At 57.3% G+C, this 21,612-nt stretch overlaps 2 protein-coding genes and 1 non-coding gene across 3 annotated transcripts; all 3 read left to right on the forward strand.

Moving 5' to 3' along the window:
- Window positions 1-163: 163 nt before the first annotated feature.
- Window positions 164-18,346, forward strand: Efcc1 (EF-hand and coiled-coil domain containing 1). The gene is made up of 8 exons (XM_026410939.2): window positions 164-1,050; window positions 2,274-2,557; window positions 14,348-14,493; window positions 14,894-15,029; window positions 15,762-15,927; window positions 16,689-16,826; window positions 17,297-17,366; window positions 17,910-18,346. The coding sequence occupies exons 1-8, from the start codon at window positions 331-333 to the stop codon at window positions 18,044-18,046; spliced, it is 1,797 nt and encodes a 598-aa protein (XP_026266724.2). The 5' UTR covers window positions 164-330; the 3' UTR covers window positions 18,047-18,346.
- Trnaa-cgc (transfer RNA alanine (anticodon CGC)) lies at window positions 7,072-7,140 on the forward strand. The gene has a single exon. It is a non-coding gene; the product is annotated as a tRNA-Ala (tRNA).
- Window positions 18,347-19,653: 1,307 nt separating the features above from the next.
- Window positions 19,654-21,611, forward strand: Gp9 (glycoprotein IX platelet). The gene is made up of 2 exons (XM_026410906.2): window positions 19,654-20,558; window positions 21,063-21,611. The coding sequence occupies exon 2, from the start codon at window positions 21,078-21,080 to the stop codon at window positions 21,609-21,611; it is 534 nt and encodes a 177-aa protein (XP_026266691.1). The 5' UTR covers window positions 19,654-20,558; window positions 21,063-21,077.
- The last annotated feature ends 1 nt before the right edge of the window (window position 21,612 follows it).

Raw genomic sequence — 21,612 nt, forward strand, 5'->3', positions numbered from 1 at the left:
GCGTCTTTGCAGAGCTGGTGGCTGAACTGTTGGGGACAAACATCTCCGCGCACAGTGGAGGGTGGGGACCGAGCCACTCCGACCGCCCCAAAGTGGGAGGCAAAGAGCCGACGCTGGAAACGCCCCCGAGGGGCTGAGGACACGGGTGCGCCCGGGTCGCAGGGATCCCTCCAAAGCAACTGAGGTCAACCCAGGGTTTCTGCGCATCTGCCGCTGGACACGGTCCAAGCAGACGGCCATCGCCAAGCTCCTCCTTTCGGGAAACTCTGGGGCCGCCCCTGGAAGTGGCAGGGCGGAGGAACCGGAGCCAGGGAACCGAGGGCCGCCGCGATGGAGCTGGCCGGCGGGAGCGCGGAGGAGGCCGGCGCGGAGGCCGCGGTTGGAGACCCGTATCGGAGGCCGGCGCGGCGCACGCAGTGGCTGCTGAGCGCCCTGGCTCACCACTACGGCCTGGATCGCGGCGTGGAGAACGAGATCGTGGTGCTGGCCACCGGCCTGGACCAGTACCTGCAGGAGGTCTTCCACCATCTGGACTGCCGAGGCGCAGGTCGCCTTCCGCGCTCCGACTTCCGCGCGCTCTGCGCCGTTTTGGGGCTGCGCGCCGAGGGCGCCGCCTCCGGGGAGGCCACCGGGGATGCGATCCCTGGAGACTCCGGGGAGGGGACCTCCTTTGGGGATGTGGCCGCTGCTGATGGAGACGCGGACGCCCAGGAGGAGGCGCGGCTGGCGCTGCGCGCGGAGCCCCCGGAGCTCACCTTCCGCCAGTTCCACGCGCGCCTCTGCGGCTACTTTGGCACCCGCGCGGGTCCCCGGCTGCCCCGGGGAGCGCTCAGCGAACACATCGAGACGCAGATCCGCCTGCGCCGCCCGCGTCGCCGCCGCCGCCGCCAGCACCCGACCCAGGCGCAGGGTCCCGACGAGGGTGGCCCCGAGGGCCCGGAGGGCGAGCGCGTGGCGAGGCTGGAGGAGGAGAACAGCAGCCTCCGCGAGCTGGTGGAGGACCTGCGCGCCGCGCTGCAGAGCAGCGACGCCCGCTGTCTAGCATTGCAGGTGCGCGCCCGCAGGCTGGTGGCCAAGGTGGTATCGTGGGTGGCATCGGAACTGCAGGCTGGACCCAGGGTGGGCAGAGGACGAGGAAGGGAGGAGAGGGCAGCCCCACGCCATCCCACCCCCTTTCAACCCCCTTACTTCCTGTGCCAATCCTGCTCCCTGGCACTCCTATCCCACCGCCTCCAAACCTGTCCCACACAACCATCCCCAGCTCTCTGTCCCCATTTCTGCCCAGCTTGTCCACACCCCCCTCACTTTTTTTTTTTTAGTACCATTGATTGAACCCAGGGGTGCTTAACCACTGAGCCCCCTTCCCCAGCCCTTTTTATATTTTATTTAGAGACAGGGTCTCGCTGAGTTGCTGAGGGCCTTACTAAGTTGCTGAAACTGGCCTCCAACTTGGGATCCTCCTGCCTCAGCCTCCCCTGCTGCTGGGATGACAGGCATGGGCCACCAGGCTGAGAGAGAGAGAGAGAGAGAGAGAGAGAGAGAGAGAGAGAGAGACAGAGAGAGAGAGAGAGAGAGAGAGAGAGAGAGAGAGAGAGAGAGAGAGAGAGAGAGAGAGAGAGAGAGAGAGAGAGAGACGGAGAGAGAATTTTTTAAATTTATTTTTTAGTGGACACAACATCTTTGTTGGTATGTGGTGCTGAGGATCGAACCCGGGCCGCACGCATGCCAGGCGAGCGCGCTACCGCTTGAGCCACATCCCCAGCCCATGCATTATAATTTATTGGGCACCTACTGTGTGCTAGCTGTTGGGCTCTGGGGACACCGCAGTCAATAGGACAGACAGACCCCGCCCCTCCTCAATGAGCCTCAAGGAAACTGGAATCTTCCCGTTTGAGGTGCCCAAGCCCAAGTCTGGGGCATGAGAAGCGCCAGGTTGAATGGTACAAATGCAGGACAGAGGCCAAGAAAAAGTCACATAGTTTAGGAATCATTGTCACCATGCAAAGGACAGAATATGGGCTTCGTGCCTCCAACCGGGAACCGTTCAAGTTCCAGCCTCATCAGGGACATTCTGAGTACTGAATGAATCCAGACACTAGGCTCTTACAGGAAACCCTGGCACTGGGAAGCAGATCAGGCAATTAACAGGCGCCACTGTTTTGCCAACGTGCTTCTGCATGCGCAGGAATGGAGGCAGCCGTCGTGGCTGGCATCCGTGTCGTGCATCGGGTACCAGGGCTCACCTCCTGCCCCCTGGTCCCCTGTCCCCACAGGTTGGTCTCTGGAAGAGCCAGGCAGGCGCGCACGAAGAGGGATGCGGCAGACCCGAGGCGGTGGCGCGGGAGCTGCGACAGGCGCAGGGAGCGCTGGCGGCAGCGGAGGCCCGCGCTGGGAGGCTGCAGCAGGGCCAGGCCGAGGTGCGGCGACGCGCAGAGGAGGCCCGGCAGGCCGTGCTGCGCAGCCTGAGCCGCGTGCGGGAGCTGGAGGCGCTGGCACAGCAAGTGCCCAGTTTGCAGCGCTGGGTGCAGCAGCTGGAGGCGGAGCTACAGCGCTACAGGTGAGAGGGGGTGTGACCAGGATTCGCCCAACCAGCACTACATGGGTGAGGGGGCGTAGTTAGAATACGCCCAATCAGCGCTAAGAGGGGGTGTGACCAGGATTCGCCCAATCAGCTATAAGCGCGGGAGGGGGTGTGGTCAGGGTGCACCCAACCAGCGCTACCGGGAGGGAGAGGGGCGTGACCAGGATGCGCCCAACCAGCACTACATGGGCGAGGGGGCGTGGTTAGAATACCCCAATGAGTGCTAAGACAAGAGGGGGCATGGCCAGGAAGCTCCCAATCAGCTATACGAGTGAGAGGAGTGTGGTCTGATGCGCCCAACCAGCACTACATGGGTGAGGGGGCGTGGTTAGAATACGCCCAATCAGCGCTAAGAGGGGGCGTAGCCAAGAAGCGCTCAATCGGCTATACACGTGAGAGGGGTGTGGTCAGGATGCACCCAACCAGCGCTACCGGGGATAGGGGCGAGACCAGGATGCGCCCAACCAGCACTACATGGGCGAGGGGGCGTATTAGAATATGCCCAATCAGCGCTAAGATAAGAGGGGGAGTGGCCAGGAAGCGCTCAATCAGCTCTGCGTCAGAGGGGTGTGGTCAGGATGCACCCAACCAGCGCAGCTTGTGAGAGGGGCGTGGCCAGGATGCCCCAACCAGCGAGGGGGCGCGGTTAGAAATCGCCCAATCAGCGCTATTATAAGAGGGGGCCTGACCAGGAAGCGCCCAATCAGCTCACGTTTCCCCAAAGCTCAGATGTGCATTGTCCACCTCCCCCCAGCCAGGGGTTTCTAGGTTTGCTCCTGCATTCTGTCGTCTCCTCATTCATTCATCAGTTCTTGGGTTTTTTTAAATACTTCGCGACTTTTCTTCTTGTTCTGCATCTGTGCATCCAGCCTTCTGGTCACGCAGTCTATTCATCCATTCAGAGATCCCAATGGGTGGACGGATTCTTCTTCAATTTTTTAAATTTATTCTTTTTAGTTGCACATGACAGCAGGATGTATTTTGACTGTCCTGCCAAATAACTTGGCATTTTTGTGGTTGACATGATGTGGAGTTACGATGTTTTGAGGTTTTTTTTATTTTTTATTTTATTATTTTTTACTATTTTATCTTTTATTTATTTTATTTTATATTTTTTATTTTATTTTATTTTTCATTTTATTTTGTTATTTTATTTTTTATTTTATTTTGTTTTTTATTTTTTTATCTTATTTTTTATTTCATTTTATTTTTCATTTTCTTTTATTTGTTATTTTATTTTATATTTTATTTATTTTTATTTTATTTATATTATATTATATTATATATATATATATATTTTTGGAACCAAGGATGGCACCCAGGGGCACTTTACCATGGAGCCCCATCCCCAGCCCTTTTTATCTTCTATTTAGAGACAGGGTCTCTCTGAGTTGCGAACTTGCTGAGGCTGGCTTTGAACTCGCGATCTCAGCCTCCCTTCTCCCTGGGATTGCAGGCGGGCACCACCGCCCACCGTGGATCCTTCTCCTTAGGAATGATCTCTATTCTCATCCTGAGGCCATCAGTGTGTGGGGGCCCTGAGTCATGGTGGCTTGCCTTGTTGAAGTAAGACAGCGCCATGAGGTGGGTCCTGTCAGGTTCCTGTCCTTCCACCGAGGAAACAGGTTTATCATGACCCTTGCTCCAGCTGGACCAGGTTCAAATCCCGGCAGGGGCTGCTATGGGCAAGTCCCCAGCCCTGTTGGAACCTGTTTCCTGTCGTGGTGGACTCCCTGCCTCTGAGACTGGGGAGGTTCTGAGTTGCACATAGTAGGTGCTCAGGAAACAGAGCTTCCTGGGGTCTTCAAATCACAAGGCCCGCCTCCCTGCCTGGCCAGAGACCACACTCAGCACCAGGGATGTGACGGTGAACAAGGCAGACCCAAATCCCTGCCCTGGGTAGTCACTAGTGAACATGGGGGACACAGGTGTGTCCCCCAAGAGCAGGTGTGTGGCCGCAGGCTGGATGAACGCTTACCAGGCGTAGGGATGAAGGGACAGGGACCCTCACCGTGCCTGCAGCAGGCTCTGCCCACCCTGGAGAGGGTGACTCAGAGCACAGGGTGGTGGAGAGGGAAGAATGTTCTCTGCTCAGAAACGGGAATGAGTGGAGGCAAAGCCTCCAGGCCAGGGAGACCTGATGGAACATTCCAGAAACTTTAAAAAGAGTCGTCACTGGACAAAGAAAGCCCCAGGGACCAGAAAAGGTCAGGCCTCTTAGAATCTGGAAGGTGGACACAAGGAATTTAGTTTTTCCCCTTCCAAGAACAGGAACCCATGGAAAAAGTTTCACTCCACGGGGGACAGAAGCCGATTTGCATCTCAATAAAAAATGACCCTGGCTCCTGGTGACAAAGAGACAGGAGGAGGGGGGAGCAGTGACAGCCCAGAGCTTTTATCCTGCAGCTTGAGAGGAAGATGGTCTGGCTCAGGCTGGGGGCTGGGGGGCAGGGCAGCCAGAAGGGGTTTGGCTTTGAACCTGTCTCCACAGCTGGGGGGGAGGCAGGCCTCCAGGGAGGCTGACTCGGGCCAGCCTCCTGCAGCCCCACTTGTTTGGACAGTGGTTTCCTGTTTGCATGGCTGATCAGCTCAAGAGCTCCTTGGCTTGAGGCCCAGGTCCAGCCTTGGAAGCCTCTCCAAGAGGAGAAATAAAGGATTTCTTCTTTGTTTTGCTGTTAAGGTCCCAATTAGTCCTTGGTCAAAGGGACGGCAAACATGAAAGTCGCCCTTTACAGTAGAATAGATGGATTCCTAGCCGCGATACCACTGAACACTCCCGAGACTGGACAAGGTAGAAATGTTAACCCACTTTACAGATTGGTGGAAGTGAGGCTGTGAGACGCTAAATAACATACCCCCAAGGCCAGAAAATGGAAAAGCAAGGTCTGCCTGCTCCCCACGACCTGTGAACTTTCTTTCTTTCCACGTGACTTCCCCCACCCCATATGGATTCATGGTTACAAAGTGGCTGCAGAGCCTCCAGCCTTTGCATCTGCTGTTCAGACACAAGAAAGAGGACAGGCAACATTGGGAATGGGGAAATTTTTCCTCTCAAGGGGGACATGCCTTTGTTCCCCAATAGAACTTACACCTATATCTCACTGGCCAGAAATTATCATGTGTGTCCTCCCGCCTGCAAGAGAGTCATGTTCGCCCCAAATGCAATCAGAGTTCCATTTGTAAAGAAGAAGAGGAGGAGCTGGGCACAGTAGCGTCCGCCTGTCATCCCAGCGGCTCGGGAGGCTGAGGCAGGAGGATAGAAAGTTGGAGGCCAGCCTCAGTCACTTAGTGAGGTGCTAAGCAACTCAGCGAGACCCTGTCTCTAAATAAAATATTTAAAAAGGGGCTGGGGACGGGGCTCAGAGGTTAAGCGCCCCTGGGTTCCATCCCTGGCACCAAAATAATAATAATTAAGAAGAAGAATCATCAGTCTCTGAAGGAGCAAATAACTCTCCGAGGATAGGACTGTGAGCCTGATTGGGGAGCGGCCCACCCCTCCTCTGCAGCAATTACTGGGAGGAAAGAGCCCATCTCTCCCTTGTGAGTGAGATCCCGCTAGAAAGTTCCAGGTGCTCAGCAGATGTGCCCTTGGGGGACGGGGAGAGGAGGGGGGAGCCGTGGAAAGACTGGATTCTCTTCAGGAATGACAGCTTGAAGCCATTTGGAATGACCCAGCATCTGCTAGTTTCCAATACCCTTTCCCAGACGACCACCCCCCAAGACAATAACTGTGGGCGCCCTGAGGGGCTTGGTTCAAGTGAGGACACCCCCAGGCCTGGGTGGCTTCCCTGGGGATCACATGCCCAGAAAAACAGAGACTCCCACCTCGGCCGGCTTCCCTCCAAGGACCTGATGGTCTCTTCCTGGGACTTCTGTTGGGGAATTTTCCACAATTTTCATTCCACCCTGCTTAGCCCTTCCATCATGGGTTCCACCCAATCCTTGACTCTTTAGCTTTTAAATCTACCCTCAGCCCTCCTTGGCCCTGAGCCGCCCACTCACGCATTCCACTGACGGAGGACAGAAAAAATACACAGAAAACCGTTGGGCAGTCCTCCCAGCAGCTCGGGAGGCTGGGGCAGGAGGATCGCAAGGTGGAGGCCAGCCTCAGTCATTGAGCCTGAGGCCCGAAGCAACTTAGTGAGACCTTGTTTCAAAATTAAAAAATTAAAAGGTTTAGGGATGTGGCTCAGTGGTTAAGCACCCCCGGGGGTTCCATTCCTGGTGTGTGCATATAAAAATTTAAATTCATATATAAACAAATTTAAATTCACATATAAATAAATTTAAATTCATATATAAATAAATTTATATATTCATATATAAATAATTTTATATATTCATATATAAATAAATTTATATACATATAAATAAATTTATATATTTATATATAACTTATATATATATATTTATTTAAGAAAAGAGTGTACATGCTCAGTACAGATGGAATTTATATATAAACTTATATAAATATAGAGAGACAGGCTGGGGTTGTGGCTCAGCGGTAGAGTGCTCGCCTCGCATGTGCGAGGTCCTGGGTTCGATTCTCAGCAGCAACATATTAAATAAATAAATGAAATTATTTTTAAAAAATAAAAATAAATAAATATATGATATTAAATATAGAATTATTATATAATAATAAATATATAATCATAAAATAAATATATATATAAATTTATAGAATATAAAATATATACATATATTTAAATCCCATGGGTACTGAGCATGTGCAGACTTATCATTTTTTCCTTAAACAATCGACTATAGCAGTGGACTATTACCATCGCATGGTTGGTGACATGCACCATTTTGGAAAAATATTTTTGGTCATACATGGACACCATCCCTTTATTTAATTTATTTTATTTTTTTAGATTATTAGTTTTCATATTTATTTTTTAATTGGACACCCTACCTTTATTTTATTCACTTATTTATATGGGGTGCTGAGGATCGAACCCAGGGCCTCCCATGGACTAGGCAGGTGCTCTGTCCCCTGAACCCCAGCCCCAGGCCACAGGCACCATTGCGAATGCGAGCCTCGACCAGCCTCCACTCTGGGTCTCCTTTGGGACCCAGGAAGAGACTGGGCTCTGCAGAAGACCCTTGGGGACAACTGTGCTTATTCTCCTCTGTCCTGGGGCTTGCTGTCGTCGGACCTGACTGTCCTCAGGTGGCCACCTTCTGGTGTCCCAGTGAGTTCCACCAAAGCCTGGTTCTGCGTCATTTGAAGAATTAGTTTCTTAGCTTAGAGTTTCCTAAGTTTGCAAATAGGGAGACCCTGGTACCAGGGATGGAACTCAGGGGCACCCAACCCCTGAGCCCCGTCCCCAGCCCTATTTTGTATTTTATTGAGAGACAGGGTCTCCCTGAGTGGCTTAGGGCCTCACTGTTGCTGAGGCTGGCCTCCACCTTGCGATCCTCCTGCCTCAGCCTCCTGAGCCTCTGGGGTGACAGGTGTGCGCCACCACACCCAGCAAGACCTAGAGGATTTGAGGAACAAAACCCCCAAAGGGTGGGATTTTTGTCACCTTCGCCATGGGTACACCAGCCCTTCACCCTCTGACTTAGGACCCTTGAACCTTCTAAACACACTTCACTGTCACCCCCGGCTCCCCACGTGAGCTGAAGATGTGGCTACAAATGATTTAGGGGTGACTCGAGGGGGACTTCTGTGCTATCTGGGTGCTCCCAAGCTGACTGGGGACAATGGGCCTTAAAGACAGTTATTCCCAGCCTCCTTTGCTCTCTGGGAGCCCTACTGAGGCAGCATGAGAACTTGGTGGAGACACACAGTAGGGCTGCAGGAACAGATGGACAGACAAGCATCCGAAGGGGTGCCGTCCTCAAAAATATCCCTGCAAGCCACATGCAGTGGCCCACGCCTGGCATCCCAGCAGCTTGGGAGGCTGAGGCAGGAGGACCGTAAGGTGGAGGCCAGCCTCAACCCTCAGCAGCTCAGCGAGACCCTGTCCCTAAATAAAATAGAAAAAGGGCTGGGGACGGGGCTCAGGGGTCAAGTGGCCCTGGGTTCCATCCCTGCACTAAAAAATATATTGAGGAAGAATAAAAACATTTTTTTTTAAATTGCCTCTGCAGAAAACCCCAGGTGAGGTGGCCCTGTGGTGGCCCGGTGACCTGGTGCGTACTGCTCCTTGGAGGGCTTGTCCTTGTCCCAGGATTGGGGAGGCTCAAAGCATTTCCTTCTCTTGAGACATCTGGTGTCTTGGCAGTTTGCCTAGCTGGGCTCTGTGGCCACTGGGGACACTTGGGGACAGGACGGTGGGGACAAGGATCAGAGGCTGGAACTCCAAAGAGCAGAAAATGGAGCTCAGCTCAGCGGCAGGAGGACAGGCCTGGCCTCTGTGGCTTTGTGGTTGGGAGGAGGCAGGGGGGAGGGGTGGGCCCGCTAGATCCGAGGCCACCCGTGATGTTGGGGACCCAGAGGCCAGGCGACCTCCTTTCTTCCGCCCAACTGCAGCATGTGACCTGGTGGAGAGGGCCAGTGAACAGGTCAGGGGTGGGGGACGAGGGAGGGAGTGAGGGGGACCCCTGGGGCCCTCAGGGCGCAGAGACGGCTCAGGAGGCCCAGCTTTCCCGCGGATTCAGTGAGAAGTCCCTTTCACCTCTGGGACCCTCGGTCTCTTCTTCTATCCAGCCTTGGCAGGGGGCGGGGCGAGGGCGGGGCGGGGCCAAGGCGGGGCGGAGGGGGCGGGGCCCCTCCCTCTGGGTCTCAGTCTGAATATTGAGGGAGGGGGCGCCCCCTGGTGGAGTGTGGGAGTGTGACCTCTGGGGGCCTCCATTTCCCCATCCATAAAATGGGACCTAGGAAGCCTGGGAAGTTCATTTGCATATTTAAAGGGCCAGGGTGTTCGGAGTACCTAGAGCAGCACTCAGTCTCAGGAAGTGCTCATCACGCCTTTGGAATTTTTCCCCCAATAGAACGTGCTGTGTGGCGTTTTTATTCAGAGACCAGAGACCCCAGAAAGCCCCTTGGTTATGGGGCCCACCCAGGAAGCAAAGTACTGTTTCAGTTAAGAGTGGCAGAGGACGGCCTGGTGACACTGCCAAGGGTCAGGGGGCAATGTCTTCCTTGGAGCTGGGTATTGAGGGATGAGTAGGAGTTTTCTCAGACACTTTGCACACGTCTTGGTGGCTCTTGGGAAGAATGAACCTATTTTTTTTTTTTTTTTTTTTTTTTTTGGTCCAAGGATTGAGCCCAGGGGTGCTTAACCACCGAGCCCCCTCCCCAGCCCTTTTTATTTTATTTTATTTTTTTATTTTGAGGCAGGGTCGCCCTGAGTTGCTTAGGATCTAAATTGCTGAGGCCGGCCTCCAACTTGCCATCCTCCTGCCTCAGCCTCCTGAGCTGCTGGGTTGACAAGCGTGCCCCCGGCTCTGTTTTTCTTTCTTTCTCTCTTTCCTTTCCTGGGGATTGAACCCAGGAGTGCTCTCTCCCCAGCTCCACTTATTTACTTATGGATGGGAGGCGAGGTCTTGCCAAGTGGCTGAGGCTGGCCTCTAACTTGCAATCCTCCTGCCTCAGCCTCCCGAGTGGCTGGAATCCCAGGTGTGCGCCGCTTCGTTCAGCGCCACGAAACGGTTTTCAAGAGAGTGTGGCTTCTGTGGAAAGAAGGCCTGTCCTCCCAGCCACTCGGGAGGCTGAGGCAGGAGGATCGCAAGGTGGAGGCCAGCCTCAGCCACTTAGCGAGGCCCTGAGCCACTCAGCGAGACCCTGTCTCTAAATAAAATAGAAAAAGGGCTGGGGATGGGGCTCAGGGGTTAAGTGGACCTGGGTTCCATCCCTGGGACCCCCCCCAAAAAAATGAGGATGCTCTGCAGCCCAGAGGACCCCAGGACTGTCCCCCACGGTCCCCTCTCGGTGATTTATTTTTGGCTCTTCCTCCTGTTGTTCTCAGAATTCTGAGGCCGGTCTCCTATTTCCTGCGAGCTTCTTCATTCAGGAAACATCCTTTTTAAAAGAGGAAGCCACTCTGGGCAAACCCCAGGAGCTCCCGGGGAGGGCTTGGCCTGCTCTGAAGGCCAAACACCAGTGACAGCTCCCGTCTGTGCCAGAAAACAAGCAGAGGCCAGGGAGGGTGGCGGTCTTTGGATGAGCCACCTTGGGGGACAGGCTCGGGTGGTACCTTCAAACACTGAACTATGGTTGCTGTGGGGTATTCTGCAGGTGTCTATTAAGAGAGCTGATCTCAGGGGGTCCACACAGGCCTGGAAGCAAGCTCCTGGCTTCCACAGAAAAGAGAACACACAGGCCTGTCATCCCAGCGGCTGGCTGGGGAGGCTGAGGCAGGAGGATCACAAGGTGGAGGCCAGCCTCGGCCACTTAGCAAGGCCCTGAGCCACTCAGCAAGACCCTGTCTCACAATAAAATAGAAAATAGGGCTGGGGACGGGGCTCAGGGGTTAAGCACCCCTGGATTCAGTCCTTTGTACCCCCCAAAATAAATAATACAGCCTCCACCCAGAGCTAGGCATGGTTTTAAATGGATATCCTGCTTGAGAGGCAGAAGGGGGCAGCACTGACTCAGAAACACAGGCCATGGATTTCTAAGCACCTTCTGGGCCTGAGGTACTGAGCCAAGCACTTGATCTGTGCAACCTCATTGAAAACCTGTCCAGATGATCCACCCCCTGCATAGTCACAAAATAGCTGCCATGGCCCCAGCCATCACTGCTATATCCAGAGACAGAAAAAAATGACTCTTTCTACCTGTTTCTAAACCGGATCCTTGGCAAAGGGAAAGGCTTATCATCATGACTTCAGGCCCCTCCCCTCTCCTCCCTGGAACCCCATGGCTGGTCACGGCCAGGGGTAATCATCCACATCCTGCTGACCACACAGATGGGCTGGGACTGTCTGGGTGGTTCTATTTGGTTTCTATCACAACCACAACAAACACCCAGAAACGAAGTGTCTTGAAATAACCCTGATCCATGACCTCACAGCTGTGGAGACCACAAGTCCGGGCAGGCGTGGCTGGGTCCTCAGCTTGGGCTCTCACAAGGCCAAAATCAAAGGGTCCTTAGCCACATCTGGAGGCTCTAGGGAAGAATCTCTCCCCCAAGTTCATTCAGGGAGAGGCCGGATTCAGTTCTTTGTGTTTACGCTGCCAATAACACGAACCCCAACTCAGAATGGCTCCCACACAGAGATATTGATTATGATCTCAAATGAGAGCCTGGCATGGTGGCCCTCCCCTGTCATCCCAGCGGCTTGGGAGGCCCAGGAAGGAGGATCGAAAGTTGGAGGCTGGCCTCCACAAGTTAGCGAGGCCCTGAGTGACTCAAGGAGACCCTGTCTCTAAATAAAACACAAAATAGGGCTGGGGATGGGGCTCAGGGGTCGAGGGCCCCTGGGTTCAATGCCCAGTACAAAAAAAAAAAAATCCATCTGTATTAGTCAGCTTTCAGCTGCTGTAACAAAACCCCTGAGATCATTCACTATTAAAGAGAAAAGGTTGGGGCTAAGAGTGTCACTCAGTGGAAGGGTGTGTATTTAGAATGCATGAGGGCCTGGTTTGGGTCCCCCAGCACCTCAAGGGAAAGAGAGGTTCACTCTTGGGACCTGTTTAGGACGTCCCAGTCCCTGCTGGCAGCAGCCCAGGGCAGAGCCAAACTGGCCATCCCTCACGGTCAGGAAGCAGAGAGGAGGGAGGAAAAAGCTGGGGCTCAAGGATCCCCTCTGGGCCCCGCCCCAATAACCCAACTGCCTCCCGCTAGGCTCCACCTCCCACTAGGCTCCACCTCCCACTAGGCTCCACCTCCCACTAGGCTCCACCTCCTGCTAGGCTCCACCTCCCGCTAGGCTCCACCTCCTGCTAGGCTCCACCTCCCACTAGGCTCCACCTCCTGCTAGGCTCCACCTCCCACTAGGCTCCACCTCCCACTAGGCTCCACCTCCCGTTACACTCCACATCCTGCTAAGCTCCACCTCCCGCTAGGCTCCTCCTCCTGCTAGGCTCCACCTCCCACTAGGCTCCTCCTCCCGCTAGGCTCCACCTCCCAGCTGGGTGGGGTGGCGCACACCTGTCATCCCCGCAGCTCAGGAGGCTGAGGCAGGAGGATCCCAAGTTGGAGGCCAGCCTCAGCCACTTAGCAGGGCGGTCAGCAACTCAGCGAGACCCTGTCTCAAAGTAAAAAAAATAAAATAAAAGACTGGGGACGGGGCTCAGGGGTGAGCTGGAGGTGGCCATAGCGACGCCAGCCACCCTCTTGGCTCTGGGTAGTTCTGGGGAAAGGTGGGCCCTGGTGGCGGGTCCCTCTGCCCTCACACGGAGTCCTGGTGCGGCTGGGCGTTCCCTGCAGCTGGCCACATCTGCCTGCCTCGCCTCGCAGATGCCCCCAGGGGAGAGCCTCTGAGGTCTTCCTCCTGCTGGAGTCTGACGGCCACAGTGGCTCCCAGCCCAGCAGCTTACATAATCTGACAAGGACCAGATGTTGCTCTCCCCCCACCCCCTCCCGCGTCCCAGGGTGCCATCAGACACACCCCTCCCTCCGTTTTCTGGTACAAAAAGCCACGGGGTCCCGGAGCCACCAGCACTGGGTCTGGCTTCCCAGGAGAATTGCTGTGTGACCTCCACAACTCTCTCACCATCTCTGAGCTACCTCTGTGTCGCTCAGAGCCTCCCTAACTTGCTGAGGCTGGCCTCCAACTCTCGATCCTCCTGCCTCAGCCTCCAGAGCTGCTGGGATGACAGGCGTGCCTGCTGGCACCCAGCTGAGAACTTCCTTCTTTTTCAAAGCCGAATAATATTCCAGCTGGGGCCACACCGCGGTTCTGCCTCCTCCGCGGGTGGATTCCCACCCCTTTTCCCAAAAAAATTTAGGGACAGAGTCACCAAAAATTTAGAATTACCCCCTGGCTTTAGGAACAAAGCTTGACCCAGCAACTCCTGACTTTATGAAGGACCCTGTTGATATCGCTGTCATTTTTAGGGTCTATCTCAAGCCCCAGGGCCTCTCCAGAAGGTCCCCTCAGAGTCGCAGAGAGTGGTCACAGTTCCAGACCTGGTCCTCTCCCCGGCTCCCTGAGCCACCCAGCGGCGGCAAAGGGAATTGCAGGAGGGAGAGGTTCTGCTCCGCCCCCTCCAACCCCTTTAGACAGCCCCTCGTGTCTCATTGGCTAGCCCATGCAGCCATGAGCCAATCACAGTGGCCAGGGCTGGGTTATGCTGATTAGGTGGGAGGAGCCACATGCCACGCCTCTCTCGGGTCTCTGCTGCGGGCAGAACCGCCCTCCGCCCCCCAGGTCCACGTCTCGTCCTGGTCACTTGCTTGGGCGCCCCCCAGGCCCATGTCCCTCCAGTGTCACGCGTGCTGCTCCACAGATCCCTCTCTCTCTTGGGCTCAGAGGGCCATTCAAGTGCCCTTGAATGGGTCTTGTGTCCACTGTGGAGCCTGAATCCTGGACCTTCCTGCAGCTGGTCCTCAATGGTCACTGTGACCTCCCTGCGGTGCCCAGGGCCATCTCCGGGCTGCCTGCCCTGCGGCTCGAACCAGGGGATATTTTCATTTATTGATTTAAAATATAGAGAGATAAGCTTCACGGGTTCGGCCTGTCCTCTCAGCAGTTTGGGAGGCTGAGGGAGGAGGCTCACAGGTTGGAGGCCAGCCTCAGCCACTTAGCAAATGAGTGACATCCGCCTTCTCCATGGATGGGGCTCAGTTGGGGCCCGCGGGAGGCTGGACCCTCCTGCCAGCCTCTCCTCCTTCTCAGTACCCGGGTCTCTCCTCCTGCCGGCAGGTCACAGGGTCCCCAACTCTCAACGCCGCCTCAAGGCAGCCCAGAGCCAGGAGTCAAGAGGGGTGGCCCTGAGGAGACTGGGACCAGAGCCACGGCCACCGCTCCAGAGCCAGGCTGGCAGTCAGAGAGCAGAACCCTGGATGAAGGTCCGTCCCCTGTGCCCAGTCTGGCTCTCAGGTCACAGGACCCTCAATGGCGGTGACCATCCTGCTGCACCCGCCCAGCTGCTCAGGCTGGGGACTTCCTGAGCTCCGAGGGACCCCTTTTCCCGAAGCCCCTCACCACAAAAATCTTGACCTTAAGAATAAGTGGGTGGCCAGGCGCGGTGGTGCCCAGATGTCATCCCAGGGGGTCGGGAGGCTGAGGCAGGAGGATTGAAAGTTGGAGGCCGGCCTCAACCATTTATCAGTCCCAGACTCTGCGGAGCCCGGCCCAGCTCCCGAGGGATGGTCTCAGCCTCCCCTGACTGAGGGGGCTACAGGGCTCCCTGGTCCCCACCCCCCAGGGTCCCATGTCCCTGAATTTTGTGTCCCGCGCCACCCGCAGGGGACGAACAGCTGTTCCGCTCCGTGGAGGGCCAGGCGGCCTCTGATGAGGAGGAGGAGGAAGAGGACGAGACGTGGCGGAGGCAGACGAGGCCACCAGAGGCCCGGGCCAAGTGTCCCTCTGGCTGTCAGGGCAGGTACGTTGTGGGGGGACACCAGGTGGGACTGTCAGGGGTGGTCCAGGAAGCCCAGAGCCCGCGGAGGGCAAGGGACCCACCTTCAGTGGGAAGGCCCTGGGGACACCCGTGGAGGAGGTCAGCAGGGCCAAGGGACAGCTCGAACCTAAGGAGCTGACGATAGGAGCCACCTGCCCTCCCAGGGGCTCGGGAGGCTGAGGCAGGAGGATCGCAAGGTGGAGGCCAGCCTCAGCAACAGCGAGGCCCTAAGCCACTCAGCGGGACCCTGTCTCTAAATAAAAAAATAAAAAGGGCTGGGGACGGGGCTCAGGGGTGAAGTGTCCCTGGGTTCAGTCCCTGGGACCCTGCAAAACTCGAGGCATGTGGAAATTAGGAAGCAGCAAGATGGTCGTTCTCCTGTCCTGGACTTGTTTTAGGGACTGTCACAGAAAGAGAGAAAGCAGGGGACAGGGGGACAGGGGACGCTGGTGCCATTTGAGCAAAGCACTGGAGGGAATGAGGGAGTCGCCCTCCGAGGCCATGAGGGAAGAGCATTGGGAAGTGGCAACCGCAAGTGCAAAGGCCCTGGGGTTGGTGGGAGGGTGGGGCGGGGAGCAGGGTGCTGTGGCTGGTGCAGGGGGGTGGGAAGGAGTCGGGGAGGCCACAGGGGGGCCTTTGGGGCTTCCTTGGATTGACACAGAGGCCCAGAGGGTGACTTGGGCTCAAGGATGACGTTGCTCCCCTGTTGAGCAGGTGTGACGAGGGGACATCGAGGACCTGCCAAACCTCCCCGGGCCACTGTGGTGGCACGGACCACGCCTGCGGCCTGGGGGAGCTGGAGGCCCACATCGCGAGGCTGGTGGGGCAGCTGCAGGCCCAGGGCTTCAGTGGGAAGGCCCTGGGGACACCCGTGGAGGAGGTCAGCAGGGCCCCGGGATGGAGGGGGGGGGACAGTCCCAGAGTCTCTCACGGTGACAAGGACCAGGCCCTGTGCCTGCTCACGGGTGAGAAAACCGGGACTCAGAAAGGAGAGGCCATCTCCTTGGATTGAGATTTGTCGGGTGTGACGCAAAAGGTCCCATCTCAAAGCCGGGCACGGTGGCCCACGCCTGTCACCCCAGCGGCTCGGGAGGCTGAGGCAGGAGGATCGCAAGTGGGAGGCCAGCCTCAGCCAGTGAGCGAGGCCCTGAGCCACTCAGGGAGGCCCTGTCTCTCAATAAAATAGAAAAAAGGGGCTGGGGACGGGGCTCAGGGGTCGAGTGGCTGAGGCTGGCCTCCACCTTGGGATCCTCCTGCCTCAGCCTCCCGAGCTGCTGGGATGACAGGCGTGGGCCACCGTGCCCTGCTCCCAGATGGACTTCTTTGCCTGACACCCTTACAAATGTGTTTTCAAAAAAGAAGAAACCAGATGGAGAGAGAAGGGACAGTGGAGTCCTCCGACTGGGACATAAGATGCGCAAGTTCTTAGATCAGGTTCCACGTGTGCTGTGCAACTTTGGGCCAGGCACTTGACTCCTCTGGGCCTCACTGCCAACCTAAGGGAGTCTGGGGGGTTGATCTGCCCGGTGGACAGGAGGGAGCTGGACATGAGGACCTCTGGAGAAGGCTCAGGCAGGACAGTGACCCTGTGGGGTGCTCCGACGACGGGGCAACACACCCTGGTGAACGCTGTCCCCGCAGGTAGAGTCCCAGAAGGGGGCGGAGGACGAGCGCCTGAGGCTGGAGCTGCAGATGGTGGAGACGGAGCGCGTGCGGCTGTCGCTGCTGGAGGAGAAGCTGGCTGACGTCCTGCAGCTCCTGCAGAGGCTCCTGGACCTGGTGGGCCCACGGCAGAGGGGACAGGGTCCTGTCCGCAGCGGCATGTGGCCTCCACTCAGGCTGGAGGCTGTCACCCCATTTGGGGACAGTACTGTGCATGGAACCCAGGGTCACTCAACCCCTGAGCCCCGTCCCCAGCCCTTTTTCTATTTTATTTAGAGACAGGGTCTCGCTGAGTGGCTCAGGGCCTCACTAAGTGGCTGAGGCTGGCCTCCACCCTGCAATCCTCCTGCCTCAGCCTCCCCAGCCCCTGGGATGACAGGCGGGCACCACTGCACACATGATCTCTGAGGCAATGGCACCTGCACGAGGCTCCATCCCCCCACCAAGGGTCTGTGAGGAGCCCAGTGTGGCCAGCCCATGGGTGGGGACACTTTATCCGTCCCCAGGTTGCTGCAGAGAAACTCACCTGCTGAGGGACGGCCCACCACCCGTGGTCTGATCCCCTCCTGTCTCCATTTCTTTTGAAGAACATCTCGAAAAGAGCCCTGGGGCAGATCCTGCTGAGCACCCTGGACGCCTGGAGGAACCCAGCACAGGGTAGGAGAGCGACTGGCCAGACGTCGAACAGCACTCCCTGTCCTCCGCGTCCTTTCGATCCTCCTGCCTCAGCCTCCCGAGCTGCTGGGGTGACAGGCGTGGGCCACAGCCCCCGGCTTTCCTGGGTGTTCTGTGTGCACGGTGGTGACATGATTCCTGTCCTCAACGCCCCTGCAGAGAGGGGGAGCTTGTGGCCCACGGTTCCTGGTCTCCCCCCTGGGTGCTGGGGACCATTCAGGACACTGGACAGACCTGAGCCCTGGCAGCGAACAGAGGCTCACACCGTGGTCCCTCATCCACCTGGGAGTCAGGAACCGGCTTTAGAAGGTTCAAAATACCGCGGGGACACAGTGGCCATCATCCCAGCAGCTCGGGAGGCTGAGGCAGGAGGATCACAAGGTGGAGGCCAGCCTCAGCCAAAGCAAGGCCCTGAGCCACTCAGCGAGACCCTGTCTCTCAATAAAATAGAAAAAGGGCTGGGGACGGGGCTCGGGGTCACGGGGACCAGCGTGTCCCCACTCCCCGTCTCTTCTCTCTGTCCAGAAGGCGCACCTGGGCCCTCGGCTGTGCTGGACGCCCTGCACCGGGCCCTCGCTGGCTGTGAGCTGCTGCAGAGGCCACCCCCAGGACAGGCCTCTGCAAACCCCGCTCTCGCCAACCCCCTTGTCCTCTCCTGCTGAGGTCACGGACACAGCCCGTGGGCACCGCTGGTCAGCCTGACCGCCATCCACCCGGCCTCCACAACCAGCCTCACCACATCCATCCAGCCTCCACGACTGGCCTCACCACGGTCACATCATCAGCACTCGGGAGGTCCTGAAGGCCACTCCTTCATTGGGCCTTCCCCCACCTCCTGTCACAGTCCCTGCCTCCCTGACACCACAGTCCACAGTGAAGCCCTGCTGAGCTGGGCCCGGTGACACCCACCTGTCCTCCCAGTGACTCGGGAGGCTGAGGCAGGAGGATCGCAAGGTGGAGGCCAGCCTCAGCAGCTTAGCAAGTCCCTGAGCCACTCAGCGAGACCCTGTCTCTAAATAAAATAGAAAAAGGGCTGGGGACGGGGCTCAGGGGTTGAGGGGCCCTGAGTTCAACCCCCAGGGCCTGGCTAAGTGGCTGAGGCTGGCCTCCACCTTGCGATCCTCCTGCCTCAGCCTCCCGAGCTGAGGGGGAGAAATATTAGAAATAAAATAATAATAATAAAAATAATAATAATATTAGAAATGGAGACTGTCTCCGACACATTAGTCAAGGAGCCTCGGTGGACATGTTGCCAGAAACTTCCGTGACTAAGAAGCCAAGAGGAAGGTATCTGCATGGTAAATGCCCCCCGGGGGCCACATAAAGAAAAGAAAATCATGAGAAAAGATCGACTAAGACCAAGGAAAATTTTTTAAAAACCTTGATTTTTACTAATTTTTTTCTTTGGTGAAACAGACAAGACTGTCCCAAAATATCAACAGCAATGACATTGGGGATGATCATAGTGAGGTCCTAAGTGGAGGCCGGGCACAGTGGCCCACGCCTGTCATCCCAGCAGCTCAGGAGGCTGAGGCAGGAGGATCCCAAGGTGGAGGCCAGCCTCAGCCACTTGACCCCTGAGGCCCGTCCCCAGCCCTTTTTCTATTTTATTTAGAGACAGAGTCTCGCTGAGTGGCTCAGGCCTCGCTTTGGCAGAGGCTGGCCTCTACCTTGAGATCCTCCTGCCTCAGCCTCCCTAGCCTCTGGGATCCGAGGCCTGGGCCACTGCGCCTGACTTTGGCCTCTTTCTAGAAGGGCTCCCGTGGGATTACTCAAATGGTCTGCAACTCATTAAAAAAAAATGTTTTCTGGGAAGTTCTAACGAATGTCCCTCTCTGTCACCTTCTGGCAAAAATATGCAGTTGACCTTCCACGGCTCCCGGGGAACACCGAAAAGTACCCTGTAGTTCCACACTCTGGCCACCAGGGGGAGAGCGCGTTCCCCGGATGGAAGAAGGGACAGGGGACTTCCAGTGACCTGCCAGCCCGGGGTCAGGCGCAGGGGGGTCAGGGAGCTGAGTGTAACGCATTGCAGCGTCCCCAGGCCCCCGGAAGTCGCCTGTGATCTCAGGTCCCTACCTAATATTTTTTAGTTCCCTTTTAAAATGATGGAGGATTTTTCTGGGGTTTTTTTTTTTGTTTGGGGGGGTTCCAGGGATGGAACCCAGGGTCACTGAATCCCTGACCCCCGTCCCCAGCCCTTTTTCTATTTTATTTAGAGACAGGGTCTCGCTGAGTGGCTCAGGCCTCGCTTTGGCAGAGGCTGGCCTCCATCTTGCGATCCTCCTGCCTCAGCCTCCCGAGCCTGTGGGAGGACGGGCCTTAGTCTAAATCATCTGGAGGTTTTTTTCAGAAGCGAAGTCAACTTGCTGTCACTGAACCAGAGACCCAGGGTCCCTGCCATACAAGGAAAGAGACCTGACAGTTGGTCAACAGATAGGACCAGGACACTCTTCATTTCTGAGCAGAGCCCATTGGTTCCTGAGCGCCCCCGGGGGGACAAGCAGGGGTGAGAGGTCAAAGCACCCATGCTGAGGTGCAAGGGGACACGCCGGCCTCTCGCCTCACAAGCAGGACCATGTTTGATCCTTTTCATCACAGGAGACAAAAGCTCTACGATGGCTTAGGAGGCTGAGGCAGGAGGATCGCAAATCGGAGGCCAGCCTCGTTTTATCAATGCAAAGAGCCGTGACCTCCTCAATGACATCCTCAATGACCTCCTCAATGACATCCTCAATGACATCCTCAAAATCCTCTGGGCCAGGGGGAGCCTCCTGGGGCCGAGCACCTGGAAGAGGAGCCGGCCAGGGACAGGGACGGACGGGGGGTGTGGCTCCATTTCACGGATGAGGGAGACTGAGTCACGGGAACGACCCGGAGTCTCTCATCCCAGGGGCCTCCCCTCCTCCTGGGCCCAGTGAGGGGCCGTCTCTCTCTCGGGCAGGCCCAGCCCCTGAGGTCCTGGCGGTCAGTCCCCTGGGGTCCCCTTCTGTCCCTGGGCACGGGCCTGAGGTCCTGGGCCCCCTCTGGTGGTGAGAGATAACGGGGCTATTTCCATCCTTCCCTTCCTGTCACTCAAACAGCAGCCGCTGTCCCCTCCTCCCCGGGCTTTGTCACCACAGCCTCCGCCAGGACAGCACAGGCCACAGAGGGGGCCCCGACCCAAGCCCACAGGTGAGTGTTCCCGTGTCACCGTGCCTGTCCTCGCTGGGGCCTGGAGGGAGACAGAAGGCCGTCCCTGTCCCTCCTCCCAGGCTGCTGGGGACCTGGGCCTTGGAGGGACGAGTGGCGCTTCAGAAAAGGGAACGGAGCCGGGTGGCGGGGGGGGGGGGTGCACGCCTGCCATCTCGGAGCTGGGGAGGCTGAGGCAGGAGGATCGCCAGGTGGAGGCCGGCCTCAGCCCTAAGCAGCTCAGCGAGACCCTGTCCCTCAATAAAATAGAAAAAGGGCTGGGGACGGGGCTCAGGGGTTCAGTGACCCTGGGTTCCATCCCTGGTCCTCCACGGGGACACTCACAGCCACAGCAGGACATGGTCCCCAAGGAAGGCCCCGAGCTGGCTGCCCTCTGTCACCCAATTCACAGAGGGGAACGTCGAGGCCCAGTGGGGAGGACCCTGGGGACCCTGGCCCTGGGTGTGGGTGACCAGGCCGTCCTGAGCGGGTCCCCTGTGCCCACAGAGCCCGCCCGCCCTGATGGCTGCCTGGGGCGTCCTTGTCCTGTGCTGGGCCCTGGCCGAGGCCACCCCCGACTGCCCTGTCCCCTGCGCCTGCCGCAGCCTGCCCTCCATGGGGCTGGCCGTGGACTGCAGGTCCCGGGGCCTGGGGACCCTGCCCGCCCTGCCCGCCCGCACCCGCCGCCTGCTGCTGTCCAACAACAGCCTGAGGACAGTGTCCCCAGGGGCCCTGGACCACCTGCCCCAGCTGCAGGCCCTGGAGGTGGCCGGCAACCCCTGGCACTGCGACTGCCACCTCACCTACCTGCGCCTCTGGCTGGAGGACCGCCTGCCCCAGGCCCTGGAGGAGCTGCGCTGCGCCAGCCCCGACCCGGCCACCGGCCGTCCCCTGGGCCACCTGACCGGCTTCCAACTGGGCAACTGCGGTTGGGACATCCAGGACACCGGGGTCTACCTCGGGGTCTGGTGGGACGTGGCCCTGGGGGCCGTGGCCATCCTGGGCCTGGTGCTCCTGGCCCGGCTGCTGTGCGTCTCCACGGAGCCCTGGCCCTAAA

Source organism: Urocitellus parryii, chromosome 16 (assembly GCF_045843805.1).
Source record: "Urocitellus parryii isolate mUroPar1 chromosome 16, mUroPar1.hap1, whole genome shotgun sequence".
NCBI classification, from domain to species: Eukaryota; Metazoa; Chordata; class Mammalia; order Rodentia; family Sciuridae; genus Urocitellus; species Urocitellus parryii.

Bases quoted from the DNA above. Each gene is read 5' to 3' on its own strand.
- Efcc1 (XM_026410939.2), top strand. From the start codon at position 331: ATGGAGCTGGCCGGCGGGAGCGCGGAGGAGGCCGGCGCGGAGGCCGCG. The intron at 1,051-2,273 runs GTGCGCGCCCGC...CTGTCCCCACAG, and splicing joins CCCGCTGTCTAGCATTGCAG to GTTGGTCTCTGGAAGAGCCA. The intron at 16,827-17,296 runs GTGGGCCCACGG...TTTCTTTTGAAG, and splicing joins TGCAGAGGCTCCTGGACCTG to AACATCTCGAAAAGAGCCCT.
- Gp9 (XM_026410906.2), top strand. From the start codon at position 21,078: ATGGCTGCCTGGGGCGTCCTTGTCCTGTGCTGGGCCCTGGCCGAGGCC.